The sequence below is a fragment of the Aotus nancymaae genome, unplaced genomic scaffold (assembly GCF_030222135.1).
Source record: "Aotus nancymaae isolate 86718 unplaced genomic scaffold, 86718_ANA_hifiasm-v0.15.2.pri h1tg000099l, whole genome shotgun sequence".
NCBI lineage: Eukaryota > Metazoa > Chordata > Mammalia > Primates > Aotidae > Aotus > Aotus nancymaae.
The window spans coordinates 7,140,992-7,161,682 of NW_026988514.1; the positions used below are offsets into that span (position 1 = coordinate 7,140,992).

A 20,691-nucleotide genomic window follows, 5' to 3' on the forward strand; every position below is an offset into this window, starting at 1 on the left:
TCTATACTGGAAGGAAGCTCACATTGTCATCATCAGGAATGGAAAGTTGAAGCCCAGAGAAATCTGTGCAGACAAACATTGTTAAGCTAACCCTTATCTTCCTAATTACTTCTGTACTCAATTAACTACCTAGTCCAAGCGCTTTTGCCTTGTCCTCGTCACATTTTCCCAATTTGCTACTCTTCCCCTCCCTTTTTAAACATTTTATTTATCATTTCTTTTTTTACATTTTTTCTTTTTTTTTTGTCTTCCTCCCCCACCCCCTCTTTTTTAGAGACAGGGTCCTGCTCTGTTATCCAGGCTGGAGTGCAGTGCTACCATCACAGCCAGTGGCACCATCACAGCTCACTGCAGCCTCAGCCTGCTGGGCTCAAGCGATCATCCTACCTCAGCCTCCTGAGGCACATGCCACAGGGCCTGCTAATTTTAAAAATTTTTAATAGAGACTAGATCTCACTGTAAGAGCTAAAGAAAGAGGAAAGAAACATGAAAAATGGCTCAACAGTCAAAGACAGGTTTATTTTGGAGAATAACCCTGAAAGGTGACCTGAGAGGCCAGTAGTAACTTCAGTGGAGGAAGAGGCTGGGCACAGAGTACACAGAGTCCTGGGCATGGTGAGAGCGCAGGCTCCTGGACAGGCATTCAGAGCAGAGGACTGGGCTGGTGGGGCAGAACACGGAGAGGAAGCTTTGCATCCTGTGGGGGCAAACTAATGTGCATGTGGTTGTTCTGGACAGGCAGGTAGGTGTATTGAGACCCAGGGACTGGTCCACACAAGCCACAAAGCCTTGTCAAGAAACCTACTGAATAAAAAGTTTATTAACAAACAGCCTTGCATAACAGCTCTTGCTACTCATTTCTGAGGCGTTTAATGGTTCTACAACCCCTTCAACCTAAGTGGCTTAACTTAAATCCCACTACAGGCCTCCTGGTGGGTGTCCTCATTGTTCTCATCCTACACAGCAGCAGCACAGCTGCAGCTCCCGTTTATAGAGCACATGTATGGGGTCAGGAATTGTGTGAAGCACTTTTTGGTCACTCATTTATTCACTCAACGAGTATTTGTTAGACTGAACTATGGTGCTGGCACTTGTCTCTGAGTCAAGAATAAAGACACGGACAAAATAGACAAGTCCCTGCCCTAAAGGAGTTGCTATTCTAGTCAGGGCAGGCAGAGAATGGACAAGTCAACAGGGAACTGTGTCTTAGGTGAGGCCATGGTCAGGAGGGAGGGGAAGAGAGGAGTGTTAGGGTGGGAGTAATGAGATCACCCAGGGAAGGACCTCCTGAGAGGGTGGCATTGTAGTAGAGCTCTGGAGGAACCAAGGGGGTGAGCTGTGCAGCTCCCTTGGGGAGAAGTCCATCCACAAAGAGGAAACAGCATGGGCACAACTCGGGGTCAGGCCCAGCAAGGAGGCCACGGCAGCTGGAATGGAGTGCTAGGAAGAAAAACCAAGATGCACAGCAGCATGTAACATATTACAGATTGTGTTCCGCAAAGCACACGCATATACATGTGTATGTAGAGCCCATCACTAGGGAGATGATAAGTGTTCAAGGAATCAGTAACTGCCATGAGCTCCAGAGAGAGGAACTGAGATACAGACAGGTGGAAGAGAGGCTTTTGCTTTTGTTTTAATTTTTAAATTTTGTGGGCACATAGTAGGTGTATATATCTATGGGGTACACAGGATGTTTTGACACTGGCATGCAATGCGTAACAGCCACGTCAGCAGAATGTGGCACCCATCCTCTCAAGCATGTATCCTTTGTGTTATAAATAGTCCAATTATTACTCTTTTAGTTATTTTAAAATGTACCATTATTATTGACTATATTCACCCTGTTGTGCCATCAAATACTAGGCCTTCTTCATTCTATTACTTTTTACTCATTAACTAACCCTATTTTCTCCACTTCACCCCCCCTCCCCTTCCCAGCCTCTGGTCACCATCCTTCTACTCTCTCTGTCCATGAGCTCCATTGTTTTGATTTTTAGATCCTACAAATAAGTGAGACCCTGTGGTGTTTGTCTTTCTGTGCCAGTTTATTTCACTTTACATAATGCCCTCTAGTTTCATCCATGTTACTGCAAACAGCAGGATCTCATTCTTTTTGATGGCTGAATAGTGCTCCATTGTGTAGTGTACCACATTTTCTTTATCTGTTTGGCTGCTGAATGGCTTTTGCTTTTTTAAATAAAAACATGTACATGTTTTTATCATGTACGTATGTTACTGTTTTTTGTATATATTATCACAAAACTTTTCCCACCTGTCAGAATAACAGGTGATAACTTGAGAAAATTATATAATGTTCTATTACCCAAAAATTCAACCTCTATGAACTTAATGAAATTAGTATAAGTGTGGGAAATTTTTATCAGAAGTACCTGGATTTCAACAGTGTTCCAAGTTACAGGAAAACAAGGTCAGATACAATCTGCATGTTCAACAAGAGGGACCTGACCAAATCAGTGATGGCCCAAATTATTCCATGGAATAAAATGTAGCCATTAAAATAATAATGAGTCTGGGCATGGTGGCTTATACCAGTAATCCCAACACTTTGGGAGGTGGAGGCAGGAGGATCACTTGAGCCCAGGAGGTCAAGACCAGCCTGAGCAACATAGCAAGACCCTGTCTCTATAAAAAATGTAAAAATTACCTGGCTGTGGTGGTGTGCACCTGTAGATCCACCTACTTGGCAGGCTTAGGTGGGAGGATTGCTTGAGTCTAGGGATTGGAGGTTACAGTGAGCTGTGATGGTGCCACTGCATTCCAGCCTGGGCAGCAAAGCAAGACTTCGTCTTTCAAGAAAATTAAAATAAATGAAAAGCAAAAGAAATAATTAAAAGAAAAACAAGCTAGTTCCATCTGTAAGGATGGGAGTTGAGGTAGGATCAACACTGAAAACCTATCAGGCAGATTTGGTCAGAGCTGGTGTCACACCCGGGAAGCGCTGCTCATTTCAGTTTTGCCTTCCTCCCTGTGGGCTGCTGGCCACACCTGTCCTCAGCATCCCTTTCTCAAATGCTGGGAGCGGGAGATTTCCACAATGGTAGGGGTTGGTCATGCCAGGATATTTTTTACTTGGGAATAGCTGAGATAACCCAGTGAAATCCTGTTCTGGGCAGCTGTTCTGTGCCAGGCACCCTGACGGTCACTGGGAGGGACACTGACAGGAATAGGTCACAGTCACCGTCTTGGTCACAGAGTTCTTATTGCAAACAATAGAACTTGCTCTAAGTGGTTTGAGCTGGTAAGAGATTTGTTAGAGAATTCAAGCCTCTACTAAAGGCCAGAGGCACCGGCTTTGTTGGCACAAGGTCAGGTAGAGCACTGAAACCACACTGCTGCATGGCTCCAGCATAACCACCCTGCTACCAGCCACAGTCATGGCCCCCATGTGCTGACACTGCACACGGGACTCCAGAAACCCTTGCCCTGAGAGCCAGAACCCTCCACACCATCATTCCCAGGAAGATTCAGCATGATTCCAGCATCCTTGAACCCTCTCTGAAGAGGCCTTGCTGAGATGAGAGTGTTTGTGGAGCTGAGGTTCGTGCTTGTGCCCTGCAGGCAAGGAGGTGAGGGCAGCAAGTCCTAGCCACTCCCAAAGTAAGGCAGAACTTTCCACTTCACACTGAGGGAAGCTCTTGACACTTGCAGTTTTAAAGAAACCATGGGGCTACAGTGCATGATGACTGTGCCCCAATTTCTGGGAACTTAGAGTCGACGCACACTTTAAACTCATGCAGGTGAAGGCAGAATTGTGTGGCCCCCTTGGTGAGTGGGGAGGCAGCCAGACAGCACTACAGCTCTTCCAGGGAGCAGGAGAGTGACCCCAAGCTGTGTTATGAGTGGTGGGGCTGATTTTAGGGAGGGGAGGGTAGAGGATAGCGCTGGAAAGGGTCACTGTGCCCAGATCAGAGCTTCAAGGACCCCCTGTTTGGGAGTGTGAACTCTCATCTGTGGGCAGAGGGAACTCAGGGTTATATTTCTGGAACTGTAGCAAGCTGTGGTGGGAAGTGAGGGGACTTTTTAGGATGAAATTGTGTTATGAGCTCAACTGCATCCCCCCAAAATTCATAGGTTTAAGCCCTAAGCCCCAATATCCCAGAATGTGACTGTAATGGAGACAGGGCCTTTAAAGAGGGAACTTAAGTAAAATGAGATAGTTGGAGTGGACGCTAACCCAATACAGCTAGTGTCCTTATAAGAAGAGGAAATTCAGACACACAGAGACACCAGGGGTGCGTGCCATGTAAGAGGCAGCAAGAGCCTGGCCTTCTGCAAACCAAGCAGAGAGGCCTCAGAGGAAAACAAGCCTCCCCAATGGCCTGACCTCACATTTCTAGTCTCCAGAACTGTGAGCAAATACATTTCTTTAGTCAAAGCCACCCAGTTGCGGTGTTCTGTTGTGGTGGCCAGAGCAAAAGGATAAAGTGGTAAGTCCCTCCAGCACCCTCGGAGGTTCTGCTTGTTGCCATTCCCCAAGGCCATCCTGGCCATGATGAGGACAGGTGTGGTTGTTTGGGAGGAGACCGTGGAGGAATGAAGAGCAGGAAGGCTTGCTTGATGCAGCAAGGAGTAGACTACAGATTCAAGGAGGGCTCTACAAAGGTCCAGCGATTGAGCTTGTCAGGGAAACCTGAGCTGTATGTAGGTCTTGCTCTCCTGTGCCCTGCAGGATGGCTTGACCCATTTCTGTTCTTATGTGAGACCCTAAGGGTAGTGTCAACTGGGCCACAGACGCAGGCCTGGTGTGCCTTGTGGGCTATTCTTATGCCTTCAGGAAGCCCACCTTTACCTCCTGGCTGTTGTGACTGGCATCCCTGAGGCTCTGTTTCTTTGTGTGTGAAATTAAATAAGGACATGTCATATGTCACATGCTAGCAATCCAGCAGCACAGGGTGAAGGCTCAGCAAAGAGGTCTTCTCTCTTCCTCTGCTTTTTTAGGTCAGGAGCAAATGCAGATCAGGTTGGAGGACAAGGTAAACGCATAACCAAGGTGGAGATCTGATTGATTAGTAACTCATAAATCATCTGAAACCATACTTTCCTGTTGATAGTCAACCCTCTGTAAACACACAATGTGTTCTCACCTTGTTATCATTCCCAATGATGTCAAATGCGTGGTTGCCCTCGTCAGTATAAAAGTTTGATGAGACTTTCCCTAGATCCACCTGCCTATAAGGAGTCCTGCTTGTCATGATGGTAGGTAACTGGTTTTGTATATAAAGGCCAGGAAAGCAAAAAAGAATGTGTAGTCCTTATTTTAATATGCTGTGATGTGTGCTTCTACTGCACAGCATTGAATGGTAAATGTGACCTGGTTAGGAATCTTTTGCTATTACCTGCAATTCAACATGCAGAGTATGAGAGTCTGGAGCTTGGGAAATTTTTAATGAATTTAGCACTAGTTCTGTTCTCTAAGATCTAAGTTGTTTTTCCTTCCAGTGATTCCGGGGTTCAATTAGATTTCATAGATGTCTCTAATTCTTGGGTTCTATGTAAGTAATTTGTGAAATTAAAAGTAATTTCAGAGCTACACAACTGCATCATATTTGAGATGAAGGAACTGAGACTGGGGAGGGGAAGAATGTACCACTGGGGTCTCACAGCAAGCCTGTGAATGAGATGAGGTAGGAACCCAGGCATCCCTTTCTCCCTACCAGGGGCTCCCAAACTTGGCTGTGCAGTGGAACCCCCTGGGGAATTTTGAAGAGCACTGACACCTGGCTCCCACCCCAAGACTCTTATTTAATTGGGCTGCAGTGGGAACAGAACATCAATTTTAAAATCTACCCAGGTGATTTTAATGCTCACTCAAGTTTGAGAATAGTTTCCCTAGGCCTTTTTCACTGTATCTTCTGTTAAGGAAGAATCTTTGGTTTTGTGGGCTTTATTTGTTTGTTTTTGAGACAGGATCTCACTCTGTCACCCAGGCTGGAGTGCGGTGGTGTGGTCAGGATTCATTGAAGGCTCAACCTTCCTGGGCTCAGGTGATTCTCCCACCTCAGCTTCCTGAGTAGCTGGGACCACCATGCCCGGCTAATATTTGTAATTTTTGTAGAGACAGGATTTTACTATGCTGCCCAGGCTGGTTTTGAACTCCTGAGCTCAAGCAATCTGCCCACCTCAGCCTCCCAAAGTGCTGGGATTACAGGTGTGAACCACTGTCCCCGGTTAAGAAAGAACTTTGCTTCAAAATTTATAAAAACCCATGCAGGCTTTTCTTGTGTCTTAAGCTTGATCTTTCTTAAAACATTCTTTGCTAACACCAGGGAATGAATTGGGCTTCTCTCAGGGCTGCAAGGGAGATGAGGCAAGAAGCAGCCAGCCAAGTGGGAGGAACCAGAGAGCAAGTCCTAAGAGCAGACCCTGGGCCTCCTCTGGATCATGCTGCAAGACAAACGTGCTCTCAGAAACTGTCCTGAGGCAGAACTGGGGAGGTGAGGGGGTTCTCCCCATCTCCACTTGACTGGATCCTCCCACCCATCCTCCATGCAGCTTCGGAGGAACTTAGCAAGCTGCACAGCTGGCAATACCCCTGGCTGCCTATGGTCCTGAGGATCCCCAAGTCTTTATTTAGTAATTTAAAAGCTTTACTTTTTATTTTTTTCTTATTTTTTCTGTTTACACCATTTTGCATATATATATATATATATATATATGTATTTTTTTTTTTTTATTAGTAGAGATGAGTTCTTGCTATGTTGCCTAGGCTGGTCTCTAACTCCTGGGCCCAAGTGATCCTCTCCCCTCAACCTCCCAAAGTCCTGGGATTACAGGCATGAGCCATTATGCCTGGCCAGACCCCCAACTCTTGATCATGCAGTAAGACTCTTCCAGGAGCAGTAATTTACCTAAAGAGACACAGCTTCTAAGGGCACCACCAGTCTGCTTCACCTCAAGGCTGATCATGAAGCTGCACCATCTAGAAAACCCTAGCCCATGCTGGCACGGTGGTGTACTCTCCTGTGTCTGCACACATCAGGAGCTCATGGTTACTAAATGCAGGAAAGGAAGACAGGAAGGGAGGGAAGGCTGGTGGCAGAATAGAAGACAGGAATGAAAAGGAGCTTTAGAGCCTCTCTATTCAGGGGTGGGCCTCAGACCAGCAGCGTGGGCATCACCTGGGAGCCTCATGTAAGTCTGAAGACCTACTGAAGCAGAATCTGCATGTTATTGAATAAGCTCTCCGGTCGGGCGCAGTGGCTTGTACCCATAGTCCCGGCACTTTGGGAGGCTAAGGCGGGCAGATCACTTGAGGTCAGGAATTTGAGACCAGCCTGGCCAACATAATGAAACTCCATCTCTACTAAAAATACAAAAATTAGGCAGGCATTGTGGTACACACCAGTAATCTCAGCTATTTAGGAGGCTGAGGCAGGAGAATCACTTGAACCCGGGAGGCAGAGGTTACAGTGAGCCGAGATTGTGCCACTGCACTCTAGGCTGGGTGACAGAAGAAGACTCCATCTCAAAAGAAAAAAGAAAAAACCCTCCCAGGAATGTATATGCACATTAAAGCAGCACTGGGTTAAGCATTGTTCCTGGGTTCCTAGGTAAAGATACAGAGGCACTGGCTCTTTCTTTCTTCAATAAGCCTGAGATTGTGTGTTTCCTATTAGCTCCCTGGGTACCTCCAAAGCTTATCCAAGTGGGAGAACCCATCTTTTTACAGGGGAGGAAAACTGAGCTGCAGAGAGAGAAAAAGAGAGTCAGTGTAAGGCTATTTCTGAGATACTGTCAAGCGGGAAATCTCTTAATGAAATAATTTTCTCTCTGCTGTCACCATGTTTGGACTCCATCCCCAGTTGTTCAATCTCATGCCTTTGCTCTACAGCTACAGGAGATTTGGGGATTTTGCACATGTCACTTGTCCTGGGCTGCAGCCCTGCTTGTCCCTGTTAACTCTCCAGCTTTGTGACTCAGTGAAACAAGATCTCCAAGATTCTAGTGATCCTCAGTTCCCCCAGAGCCCTCTTTCTGTATGAAGGGAGTGAAAACAGTGTCTACAAGGCTATTTTTTTGGGGGGAAATGTTTAGGTTTCCACAATGATTTTGAGCTGAAGGTTACACAAAAGAAGAATGAAACAGAGTAAGTGCCGCTCCAAGTCCTGGCTTGAACTGAATATATCGAGGTTTTGAGTTGTTTTTACAGAATTTCTTACTTTCTTTCTTTCTGGCTATAAACTCCATACATTTTACTGTAGAAAATTTAGAAAATAAGAGGAAAATTCCAAAAAAGAAAATTGTCAGAATCCTACCATTCAAAGATGACTTGATATTTGGTACAAAACCTTCAGTGGGTTCAGAGCGTCTCTCTCCATGTCATGGGAATCACACATTTCATAGCCTGCTTCACTTCATGTAATGACATGGGATCATTTGCTCAGGTGACTTCACCTTCTACCTTGCTGGCTCATCAGGTGTTTTTCTGAGTCACTGTTCTCCACCAGCTCTGTTCTTGGGCACTTGGTTTCTTTCCACTTTTTCCACTGCAGTGAGCATCCTTGTGGAGGAGTCTATCTCTGTGCCATTTTTAGGATCACATCTTGGAGATGAAAAGGTGAAGTCAAATGCTGTAAAGAGTTTTAGGAATGTGGATATATAGTAGCATATTGTTCTCCATAACAGTTGTTCAAAGTAAGTCATTCTTTTGCATATCACCTCACATAGATGCCCCTATTTCTCTCTGGGTATTATAAATTCAAGATATTCTTGACATTTCATTATGTTTCTATTTTATCTACATATTTATATTTCTTTTGTTATCAGTAAATTGAAGTTTTTCATGTGTTTATTAATCATTTGTGTATGTCTGTGTGTGTGACAGAGAGAGAGAGAGAGAAAGAGAGAGAGAGAGAAAGAGAGAGAGAGAGAGATATGCCACTTTATTTCTCTTGCCAGTTTTCTGTTTAAGATATTTTTCAGCTGTGTGCTGTAGTCATACCGGTAATCCCAGCACTTTGGGAGGCCGAGTCAAGCAGATCACCTGAGGTGGGGAATTCGACACCAACCTGAACAGCATGGAGAAACCCTGTCTCTACTAGAAATACTAAATTAGCTGGGCATGGTACTGCATGCCTGTAATCACAGCTACTTGGGGGGCTGAGGCAGGAAAATTGTTTGAACCCAGGAAGCAGAGGTTGTGGTGACCCGAGACGATGCCATTGCACTCCAGACTGGGCAACAAGAGAGAAACTCTGTCTCAGAAAAAAAAAAAAAAAAAAAAAAAAGGTGTTTTTAGGGCCAGGCATGGTGGCTCACACTTGTAGTCCCAGCACTTTGTGAAGCCAAGGTGGGAGGATCACGAGGTCAGGTTATTGAGACCATCCTGACTAACACAGTGAAAACATGTCTGTTCTAAAAATACAAAAAATTAGCGGGGTGTGGTGGCATACAGCTGTAGTCCCAGCTACTCAGGAGGCTGAGGCAGGAGAATCACTTGAACCTGGGAGGTGGAGGTTGCAGTGAGCTGAGATCGCACCACTGTACTCCAGCCTTGGTGACAGAGCAAGACTCAGTCTCAAAAAAAAAAAAAAGATGTTTTTCTTCTCCCATTGGTATATAATGATATTGTTCTCCAAATTAGATATCTTTCTAATTTCAATTATGTTCTTATATTTATATTCTGAAATATTTTTCTTTTATGCTTAGAATAAGTATTTATGTATATATGCTGTGATTATTTTATGATCTTATTGTAAAACTTTAACCCTTGAATCCTTTTAAAATTTATTTCACTAATGAGGACTCAAGTAGGAAATTAACTTTGTTTCTTCCCCAAATAGTTCACCACTTGTTCTAACACCATTTATTGAATAATTGCTCTACACAGATCTCAAAGACCATATTTATTTTATAACAGATTTCTACATATATTTATACTTTCTGGTTTTCTTATTTTTCTTTTTCACCTTATCCAACTACCTTTGGAAATTTCTGGGTTTTCTATTTTGATCTCTGTGTTTTTCTTTTTTACTTTTAAAGACAGGATTTCACTCTGTCACTCAGGCTGGAGTACCGTGGGGCTATCATGGCTCCCAGCAGCCTCGACCTCCCTGGGCTCCAGTGATTCTCCCACCTCAGCCTCCCAAGTAGCTGAGATTACAGGGACACACCACCATGCCAACCCAATTTTTGTATTTTTTTTTTCTTCTGACACAGTGTTTTGCTCTTGTTGCCCAGGCTGGAGTGCAATGGCAAAATCTCCACTCACCACAGTCTCTGCCTTCTGGATTCAAGAGATTCTCCTGCCTCAGCCTCCTGAGTAGCTGGGATTACAGGCATGCACCACTGCACCTGGCTAATTTTGTTTTTAGTAGAGACAAGGTTTGTCCATGTTGGTCAGGCTGGTCTCAAACTCCCAATCTCAGGTGATCTGACCCCCTTGGCCTCCCAAAGTGTTGAGATTACAGGTGTGAGCCACCACAGCATGCCTTAATTTTTGTACTTTTGGGAGCAATGGGGTTTCACCATGTTGCCAAGGCTGGTCTTGAACTCTTGAGCTCAAGCAATCTGCCTGCCTCAGCCTCTCAAATTGCTGGAATTATAGGAGTGAGCCATCGTGCTCTCCCTATCTTTCCATTCTTTTTTTTTTTTTGAGATGGAGTTTCACTCTTGTTGCCCAGGCTGGAGTCCAATGGCATGATCTCAGCTAACCACAACCTCCACCTCCCAGGTTCAAGTGATTCTCCTGCCTCAGCCTCCCGAGTAGCTGGGATTACAGGCATGCACCACCATGCCTCCCTAGTTTTGTATTTTTGGTAGAGACAGGGTTTTTCCATGTTGGTTAGTCTGATCTCAAACTCTGGACCTCAGGTAATTCACCCACCTCAGCCTCCCAAAGTGCTGGGATGACAGGCCTGAGCCACTGTGCCTGGCCCCAATCTGTCTATTCTTATATGAGTCACATACTACTTCAAGTAGCATCACTTCCTAATTAATTTTAGAAATCTTACAGAATAAATGCTTTCATTCCCATTGTCAAAAGACAAAAATACAACATATTTAGTTTAAAGATCTTAATTGACTTTTTTTTTTTTGAGACAGTCTTACTCTGTCACCCAAGCTAGAGTGCAGTGGCACAATCTTGGCTCACTGCAACCTCTGCCTCCCGGGCTCAAGCGATTCTCCCGCCTCAGCCTCCTGAGTAGCTGGGATTACAGGTGCGTGCCACCATGCCTGACTAATTTTTTGGTATTTTAGTAGAGAACAGGTTTCACCATGTTGCCCAGGGTGGTTTCAAACTCCTGAGCTCAGGCGATCAATCCACCCGCCTTGGCCTCTCAAAGTGCTAGGATTACAGGCATGTGGCACCATGCCCAGCCCTTGACTGACTTTTACTTGTGAGTCTAGAATCTGGCAACACCACATTCCATAAAATAGATGGAGTGTTCTAAAGAGCTGAGCAGAGAAGTTTGCCTTTATAGACAAAAAAGAGCCAGGAAAGCAGAAACACAGAACAGAAACTGAATTGGTCTTTTCAAGGTGACTTTGCTTATGAAAGTTAAAGCAGAAGGGACTTTCTTATCACGTCAGCTAAAACTGGCCTGTTGGGCATTTGGCTATTACCTCTCACTCTCTCCTGATTTCTTAGAAGGTTGGATAAGCAACTTAGTTCTGGCTTAGTAGCAGAGAACTTCAGCATGAGCAACTGCATTTTGGTTTTGTCTATTCGGCCTAGTGCAGGAGCTCAGTCCAAACCAATGGCCTCCTATATATTTCATTGAACACCATCTTCCCTTTCAGAAGTTCCCAGAAATTGCCATATTAAGGTTTGTTTATTTAGCTCATCTCAAAAAGATGACAAGGTCAACTAGATACTTTTCCTTGCTCTACACTTTCAGCCTAGATTAACTGGTTTGTTCATGGAGCCATCAAAGATGCGTTTATGATCTGGGAAATGAACTTCCTAGCCTCACCATCTGTGTTCACAGCGTGGACTCAACCTATTTTTCCAGTCATATCTCCAACTAATCCAGTTAACTACAATAAGCCTTCAACTATATAAGTTTTTTTTTCTCTTCTCTATCTTTGTTAATGTTTCATTCTTTTCATGAAACTCCTCGTTCTGTCCCTTAACTCTTACATATTCTGCAAAGAGGCTAAAGATTGCCTTATCTATAAAGGTCTCCTGAACTTCCTCGGCAGTGAAACAGCACACATATCATTACTGCCCTATGCCTGTTGACTCCTGTTTGCCTCTTTCTGTAGTTCATGCTAGTGACTTGTGCGGGTCTTGTTCCCTCACTAAGTCACCTGCGGTTAGGAGCTCCACCTCATAACCTCTCACCAGAGCCCAGTAGAGGTCCTGGTACACAGCACTCAGTAAAGGATTATCCTCTGAATTAATTCATTCTTAACCCTGACCTTTCTTTACATGACAGAACATCCTCCTGGGAAGACTTGCGATCTTTGCCACCTTTGTGACTTTGTGCAATGCATCATGCTATTTTATACCCAATAAGATAGTTCCAGGAGACTCAACCAAGGGTAAGTCTTGACTTTTCAATGTTTATTATGTTATTGCAGCCTGGTAGATGGACATGTCTGCAGATGAAAACCTTTCCTTTTTTTTGTGATGTTGTTTCTTGTTTGAGACAGTCTCACCCTGTCTCCCAGGGTGGAGTGCAGTGGCAAGATCTTGGCTCACTGTAACCTCCTCCTCCCGGGTTCCAGCGATTCCCCCACCTCAGCCTCCCAAGTAACTGGGACTGCAGATGCCCACCACCATGCCCAGCTAGTTTTTGTATTTTTGGTAATGACAGGGCTTCACCATGTTGGCCAGGCTGGTTTTGAACTCCTGACCTCAGGTGATCTGCTCACCTTGGTTTCCCAAAGTTTTTGGATTACAGGCATGAGCCACTGTACCTGGCCACACTTGGGGAGCCTTGTAAGAATACAGTGGCCTGTGCCCTGCACCCAGAGATAGATTTCATTGTTCTGGGGTAGGGCTGAGACATAGAAGGTGTTTTTCAAGTACCCAAGATGTTTCACATGTGCACCCAGGGTTGAAAACCACCAATGCAAAGCAAAGGGAAGTGTAGAAGTGAGATACTGACCGAGAGATAATCCAGCAGGAAAAACCTTGGTCCTAAGTACCCCTAGGCTCATATGGCTAACTCATTCAAGAAAAGGGCCTTATTTTGTTCTTGAAATACCTGTTCTGAAATAAAAGTCAGAAGGATGTAAGCTTTCTGTAAGAAAAGGTTATCAGTAGCATGAACTGAACAGTACTGGAATTAGCCATGGGTGAATCCAAGAGCACCATTCTTCATTATCTTTAAAAGCAATGAGCTTCTCCCTCTCTGGAGGGTTGTAGATAGTAGGGGCTGGACTGAGTGTCCTGATAGACCTTATTCTCATTGTATGACTTTCACTGATGGTGTGTGTATTGTTTTAGAATGCTTGGATCTCGAAGGAAACAAACACCCGTTAAACTCAAGGTGGCGGACTGAGAACTGTGATGCATGTGTTTGCCTCGAAAAAGATATAGCGTGTTGCTCCCTGTAAGTCTGAAGCCAACGCTGGCCAAGAGGGGGACATAGAACAGATTTATGACTGATGAATCGACATTACACATCATTATCACCGGAGTCCATAGTTTATGTTAGGGCTCACTCTTGATGTTGTGGTAGTGGGGGGTTAGTTTTCAGTCCTATTTCTTTCCTTTTAAAAAATTGTGGTAAAATATACATAAGATAAAGTGTACCATGTTAACAGTTTTAAATGTACACTTTAGCAGCATTAAGTACTTTCGCATTGTTGTGGCATCACCACCATCCACCTCCAGAACTTGCTCACCCGGTGAAACTGAAGCTCTCTACCCATTAAGCAGTCTCGCTCCATTCCTCTCCCAGCCCCTGGCAACCACCATTTTACTTTCTGTCTCTATGACTTTGACTACTCTAGGTCCCTCGTATAAGTGGAATCATACGGTAATTGCTTTTTTGGGACTGGATCATTCACTTAGCATAATGTCCTCACGGTTCATCTGTTTTGTAGAATGTGTCCGAATTTCCTTCTTGTTCAAGGCTGAATCATATTCTGTTATATGGAGAGACCACATTTGGCATCGCCATTCATCTGTTGATGAACACTTGGGTTGTTTTCCACCTCAGTCTCATTTCTGTTGTTTTAGAAATTTGATTAGTAGCTTTATTCCAGATGAGCTCCCAAAGACAGGGGAGAGTATCCAATGGTCTGACGCTATTCTAGACATTGGCCTGGTCATCCCTTCAGCCTTGGCCTTGTAGATTTGCAAAAACAGCAGTGACTCTGAGCATAGGCAGTGGAGTAGATGTGAGGGGAAGGGAGGATCTGTAGTGTGCCTTGCACTGTAAAACCTATGCTGCTTCACTGCTCAAGTTTACCTCACATCAGCTAAAAGGCTATGCAGATGTTTTCTGCTGGGATGCTACGGATTCCAGAAGTCTAGTACTTGAGCAGACAGAACACAGAGTACCCTTAGTGTGGTCCTAATTTACCCGTTTCCTCAGCAGCTATGTCCATACTAGCCAACTAACTCCCAACCCCTCAAGTCCATCTAACCTCTTCATGTAGCCTTGGCTTGTCGTGTTTTGCAGGAACAGGAGTGGATCTGATGGCAGAAGCACTGGTATCAAGGGGCATTTCCCAAGCTTGTCTGATCACAGACTCACCTGGGAAGCTTGATGAAATACAGATTCCTGGGCTCCATCCCAGATGTGACTGATCAGAATCTGTAGGGGAGGGGCCAAGGAATCTCAATTTTAACAGGTGGCTTAAGAGTCTTATGAGGACACTGTGAGTAGAGAAGCAAGCACTTAGATCAGAACACCTGAGTCCTACTGAACTTGAGGTGTCTAGAGACACCTTTTCCAACCACATTTATTGAGCAGGCCCCATGCTAGGCACCTGATGAAACAAGAGGAATATTGGATTGGGAGTTGTCTAGCTGCTCAGAGCAGACTCCCAGGCATCACATTGGCTGGGTCACTGGGTATTACAGCTGAGCCTTGATTTTGTGGCTCCAGAGATTTGACATTGTCTTTATAGCAAGTGTTGATGTCACTATGGTGGAGTGTGATTGTATCCCAGACATGCGAAGGAATGGTGACTTGTCCCTCCCTAACATAGGAGCACGGCTCCCTGGTGGCTAAAGGGTCCATGTCACCCAGATTTGGCATCCCTGACCTCTTCTAGGATTTTCCACTATAGGCTTGGATTCTTGTGGGCCTGGTGTGGAAAAGAGCCAGGTTGCTCCTTGCAGGGAAGAACCTCAATATTGGAGTCAGAGTAACTTGAGTCTCAATCTCCATTCCCTTGTATACTAGCTATGTGACCTTGAAAAAGTTTCTGAATGTCTCTGAGCCTCTGTTTCCTCACAGTATAATCAGGGATAATCAGGTGGCTATGAGAATTAAATGAGATTCTGCATATACGTTGTTTAGCCCAACAAACACTTAATGCCTTCTCTGTGCCAATTATGTGTCCTGTGAGCCTGGGGCAGTAACTGACAGCTGGTCAGGTTTCAAGGTGCCCTTTCCTTTCTCCTGTCATGTTGCCTTTTCCATTTAGCACACTGCTCCACACGGGGGAAAAGAAGGCAATTCCTTCTTCCCTGGAATTTCCTCACTTCCTACCAAGTTTGTTTTCCTCATGAATTTTCTTCTCCTCTGTGGAAAAATACAGACTTTGATTAAGCTTTTTCTGGAAGAAGGTTTTGGACCCACTGCACCCTCAATGGGACACTGCCCAGATCTCAAGGTGCTTGGTGGTAGTGGAGCCTGAGGCTGGAGGCCCAGGTGGAGGCTCCCCGGCAGGGCATGGGAGATGTCCTGGCCTCCACGGATAGCTGAATACCTGATGTTGACAGTTTCTCCTCCCACTTTCTCTCTGCTGCTTCACCTACAGAGCTAAGTCTGGTTTGAATTGAAATAAGCATCCAGTAATATGCCCTTTGCCTTATCAACTTGTACTTGCACACAGGCAGCAGAGATTCACCATTTCACTTCCTACCATGAACTAAAAGAATTGTATCTGTTTGGCCAGGCACGGTGGCTCACGCCTGTAATCCCAGCACTTTGGGAGGCTGAGGCAGGCAGATCACCAGAGATCAGGAGTTTGAGACTTGCCTGACCAACATTGAGAAACCCCATCTCTACTGAAAATACAAAATTAGCCAGGCATAGTGACACATGCCTGTAATCCCAGCTACTCAGGAGGCTGAGGCAGGAGAATCACTTGAACCCAGGAGGCAGAGGGTGTAGTGAGCCGAGATTGTGCCATTGCACTCTAGCATGGGCAACAAGAGTGAACCTCTGTCTCAAAAAAAAAAAAACAAAAAAATTGTATCTCTCAAGAACCACCACCACTTTACTTTTAACTTTTTTTTTATTGTAGTAAAATGTGCCAAATTAACCATTTTAAAACATACAATTCAGTGTGGCATTAAATACATTCACAGAATAGTGTTTATGCAACCATAAACACTATTTCCAAAACTTTTTAATGACTCCAACCTGAAACTATATCCAGTAAACAATAACTCAGATTCCCCCTCCCCCAAAACCCCTGGTAACCTCAAATCTACTTTCTATCTCTATGAATTTGCCTAGTCTAGGTATTTCATATAAATAGAATCACACCATGTTTGTCTTTTTGCATCTGGCTTATTTCACTCAGCATGTTGTCAAGGTTCATTTATGTTGTAGGAAGTATCAGTACTTGATTCCTGTTTCTGCCGGATTAATATTCCATGGCATGGCTAGACCACATTTTGCTTATCCATTTATTTGTTGATGAACACTTGACTTTCTTCCACCTGTTGGCTAAAGTAAGTAATGTTGTTCTGAACATTGTCAATATACAAACATTGGCATATAATGTTTGAGTCTCTGCTTTGAATTCTTTTGGGATATACACCTAGGAGTAGCTTGCTGGGTCATATAATTTTTTTGTTGAACTTGTTGAGGAGCTGCCAAGCTGTTTTCCACAGCAGCTGCACCATTTTACATTCCTACCAGCCAACAATCACCTTTAAACATGCAAAGTTGTAAATGATATTTCCCCCAATTTTCTAAGTAAAACATATGAATTATTGGAAAGTATAGGAGAAAAAAGAACAAAAACCTACTAATAATCCTGACTGCTTAAAGGTAATAACTATTATTCTATCATATTTTCTTATTTATTTACTTATATTAAAAGATTGAGACAGGGTCTCACTATGTTGCCCAGGCTGGTCTCAAACTCCTGGGCTCAAGCTGTCCTCTCACCTCAGCCTCCTGAGTAGCTGGGATTACATGTATGTGCCACAAAGCCTGGGCTTCTATCATAATTTCTTTATGTCTCTTTCCTACATTTCTTTTCTTGCACATAGTGAATATTAAATTTTATATCACAATTTTGTGTGATTTTTTTCACATAATATTGTAGCATTGCGCTGGGCATGGTGGCTCATGCCTGTAATCCCAGCACTTTGGGAGATCAAAGGGGGTGGATCATTTGAGGTCAGGAGTTCAAGACCAGGTTGGTCAACATGGTGAGACCCCACACCTACTAAAAATATAAAAATTAGCCAGGCATAGTAATGTACTCCTGAAATCCCAGCTACTGAGGAGGCTGAAGCAGGAGCATCACTTAAACCTGGGAAACAGAGGCTGCAGTGAGCTGAGATCATCCCACTGCAGTCCAGCCTGGGTGACAGAGTGAAACTGCATTGCAAAAAATTAAAAAAAAAACAAATAATTAAAAATAAATATTCTAGCATTAGTACCATCTCATCCCATCGGAACTCTTCAAAATATTTGTATGTACTACAGCTCAATTAGAGGTGGTCTCTGATTTTTATCAGCTTCTCCCAGGGCTCCTTGACACTGGTCTGGAGTGACTCTTTGCTCCCGTTAGTTTAGAGAGTTCCTTTGCCAACAGGCCTCCAAGCCAGGGCTGGGACAACTGTTCCCTTTCCACATTCTAGCAGCAATATGCTGGCCACTTCCTGAACAGGGAGGGTGGGAGGAGCCAGCCTGGAACAAGCTGCCTAGCTCCAGAGTAGCCAGACTTGCCCTTTGGCTGTCAGCACCTACCTCTGACCTTCTGTGCCTGCAGGATGGAATCTAGGGGTAGAATGTGTGACTCTATGGTACAGACTGGTCCATGTTCCTGGAGGCCACACTCTGGGGCTGCCAGACAAAGGGTGCCCTTAAGTTGGTGAAGGCACCCCAGCCAGCTGGAGCGTGGGTGGCTTCCTGAACAGAGTTCGCACTGGGGAGGGGGTTCTGGTGGTCCTTTCTCCTCCAACAGGCTCTGGTTTTGTCTCAATGATAGTGTTTCTATACCTGTGGGTTATGACAGACACAACTGCCAGAAAATCTTCAACAAGGAGACCTGCAAGATAACTGTGGTGGAGAAGAAGGACCCAAATAGGACCTGTGGTGTCAGTGGATGGATATCGTAATGTGCTTCTAGTAGGCACAGGGATCCCAAGCCAGGCCTCCTTCTCCTCTGGCCTCTAATAGTCTATGATGGTGTAGCCCTGCCTATCAGTAAAAGATTTTTGACCAAACACTTGAATATGTGTGTACTTTTAATTTATAACTTATGTATACATTGATTTAATACATATTATAAAGTATACAAAACATTTAAAAGGGAGACAAAAATACATACAAGTGGCTGGGCACAGTGGCTCATGCCTATAATCCCAGCACTTTGGGAGGTTGAGGTGGGTGGATCAGTTGAGGTCAGGAGTTTGAGACCAGCCTGGCCAATATGTTGAAACCCTGTCTTCACAAAAATTCAAAATTAGCCAGGCATGGTGGCAGGCACCTGTAGTCTCAGCTATTCCTGAGGCTGAGGCAGGAGAATCACTTGAACTCGGGACGTGGAACTTGCAGTGAGTTAAGATCACACCACTGGCCGGACACTGTGGTCACACCTGTAATCCCAGCACTGTGGGAGGCCAAAATAGGCAGATCACCTGAGGTTGGGAGTTCGAGAGCAGCCTGAACAACACAAAGAAACCCCGTCTCTACTAAAATATACAAAAATTAGGCCAGTGTGGTGGTGCATGCCTTTGATCCCAGCTACTTGGGAGGCTGAGGAAGGAGAATTGCTTGAACCCGGAAGGCAGAAGCTGTGGTGAGCTGAGATCACACCATTGCACTCCAGCTTGGGCAACAAGAAACTCTGTCTCAAAAAAATAAAAAATAAAAAATCACACTACTGCACTCCAGCCTGGGTGACAGAGTAGTGAGACTCCATCTAAAAGAAAAAAGAAAAAAAAAATCAAACCCAAACAAAACAAACAAAATACATATGAATAAAAGTTCTATTTTTCCTAAACTCTGTAATAGGTTATTGTGTATCCCTTACTCGGGGGACTGCTGTCACTTGCTGTTTGTGATGTCTGCACTCTGCTGCCCATGTCCTGCTGGCTGGTAAACAATAAAAAAAAAGTACATCTTCAAGCTGAAATTAGATCCCTTCTTTTCTTTAAGGTGTTCCTGTTTATCCCTCCTTCCTCTTCATCAGGAAGTGTCTTCTATGATGTGTCCCCCACATTCCTCTGTATTTGCTTGAGGTGAAAGCAGGTTGGAACAAGACAGCCTGAACAAGTGCCCCGAGGCCACATGCAGCCCGAGGGGAATTCAAGGCCGGGGCTCTGCCTTGCTGATGGAGAGTGGCCTGGGAGCAAGGCCTCAGTATCAGTTATCTCTTGATATACACAGAGCACTCAAAACTTAATGGCTTAAAACAATGACAACATCGATTCTCTTTTGACCATTTCTGTGTTAGAGAACCTTTGTTCACTCAGTAAGTGTGTACTGAGCACCTAGGCCAGGCAGTGCTCTGGACCTGGGGATACAGCAGTGAACCAGAGAGATCTCAGGAGAGAACCCTGCTCTCCTGGGGCTTGGAGTCAGCTGTGTGTATGTGACAGATCAGAAATGGGCAAACAGTCATCTGTTGAACAATCAGTGGGCAAGTGATAAACAGCTTTATTTTCCCTTGTCCCCCATCTGTTTAAACATGCTATGTGGGCCATTTGAGCAATCTAGACAGGTCACTTAGCTTTCCTGGTCACCTTCAGATAATTTTAAAAAGTGGTCTGAGTTACATTTTAAGTTATATGAAGTTTCATTCCAGGGGCTGCATCTGAATTGAGAGGGAATGGGGGACAGGAGAATTAAGGGCTCCTTCTGCCTGAGGTCATGTTCTTGGCTGACTGCCTCTGGGACTCTTGTGGGCCCCTCTCTCCACAGCTCCCCTTCCACTCACAGCCTATGATTGTTGTCTTAGCTTCTGCAAAAGAATCTACTCTCCTGTTGTTTTGTAATGAGGTTGCCTTGCCCCTTGTAGGAGTCACTCTTGGATGGGATCCATAAAACCCTGCTATGATCTTCTCCTTTGCTGGGGAATGTGGGGAAGCAGTTGCCAATCGAGTATGGAGGACCTCTGTCGAAACTGAGACAGAAAGAAGCACGATTTTAACCTCTGGTCACAAGTAAATAATGTGGGTTATAATCTGGACTGTAGGCTGGCCGTGGTGGCTCAGGCTTGTAATCCCAGGTGAGGTGAGAGGATCGCTTGTGCCCAGTTTGAGAGCAGTCTGGGTAACACAGAAAGACCCTGTCTCCATACAAAAAATTTTTAAAACTGGACACCATGGCGCATGTCTGTATGTAATCC

General features: G+C 44.6%; 1 protein-coding gene across 3 annotated transcripts; it reads left to right on the top strand.

Annotated features, from left to right (window-relative positions):
• Positions 1-5,203: 5,203 nt before the first annotated feature.
• On the top strand, positions 5,204-18,645 carry LOC105731044 (beta-microseminoprotein A1). 3 transcript variants are annotated; one of them, XM_012472606.3, is made up of 4 exons: positions 5,204-5,220; positions 12,405-12,510; positions 13,421-13,526; positions 18,328-18,645. In XM_012472606.3, exons 1-4 carry the CDS (start codon positions 5,215-5,217, stop codon positions 18,455-18,457), a joined length of 348 nt encoding a protein of 115 aa, XP_012328029.1. In that variant the 5' UTR covers positions 5,204-5,214; the 3' UTR covers positions 18,458-18,645. The 3 variants fall into 3 exon arrangements, with proteins under 3 accessions (XP_012328029.1, XP_012328030.1, XP_064226128.1); XM_012472607.3 differs by having other exon boundaries at positions 18,355-18,645; XM_064370058.1 differs by lacking the exon at positions 18,328-18,645 and adding an exon at positions 16,713-18,134.
• The last annotated feature ends 2,046 nt before the right edge of the window (positions 18,646-20,691 follow it).

Bases quoted from the DNA above. Each gene is read 5' to 3' on its own strand.
- LOC105731044 (XM_012472606.3), top strand. The intron at 12,511-13,420 runs GTAAGTCTTGAC...GTATTGTTTTAG, and splicing joins TCCAGGAGACTCAACCAAGG to AATGCTTGGATCTCGAAGGA. The intron at 13,527-18,327 runs GTAAGTCTGAAG...TCTCAATGATAG, and splicing joins GATATAGCGTGTTGCTCCCT to TGTTTCTATACCTGTGGGTT.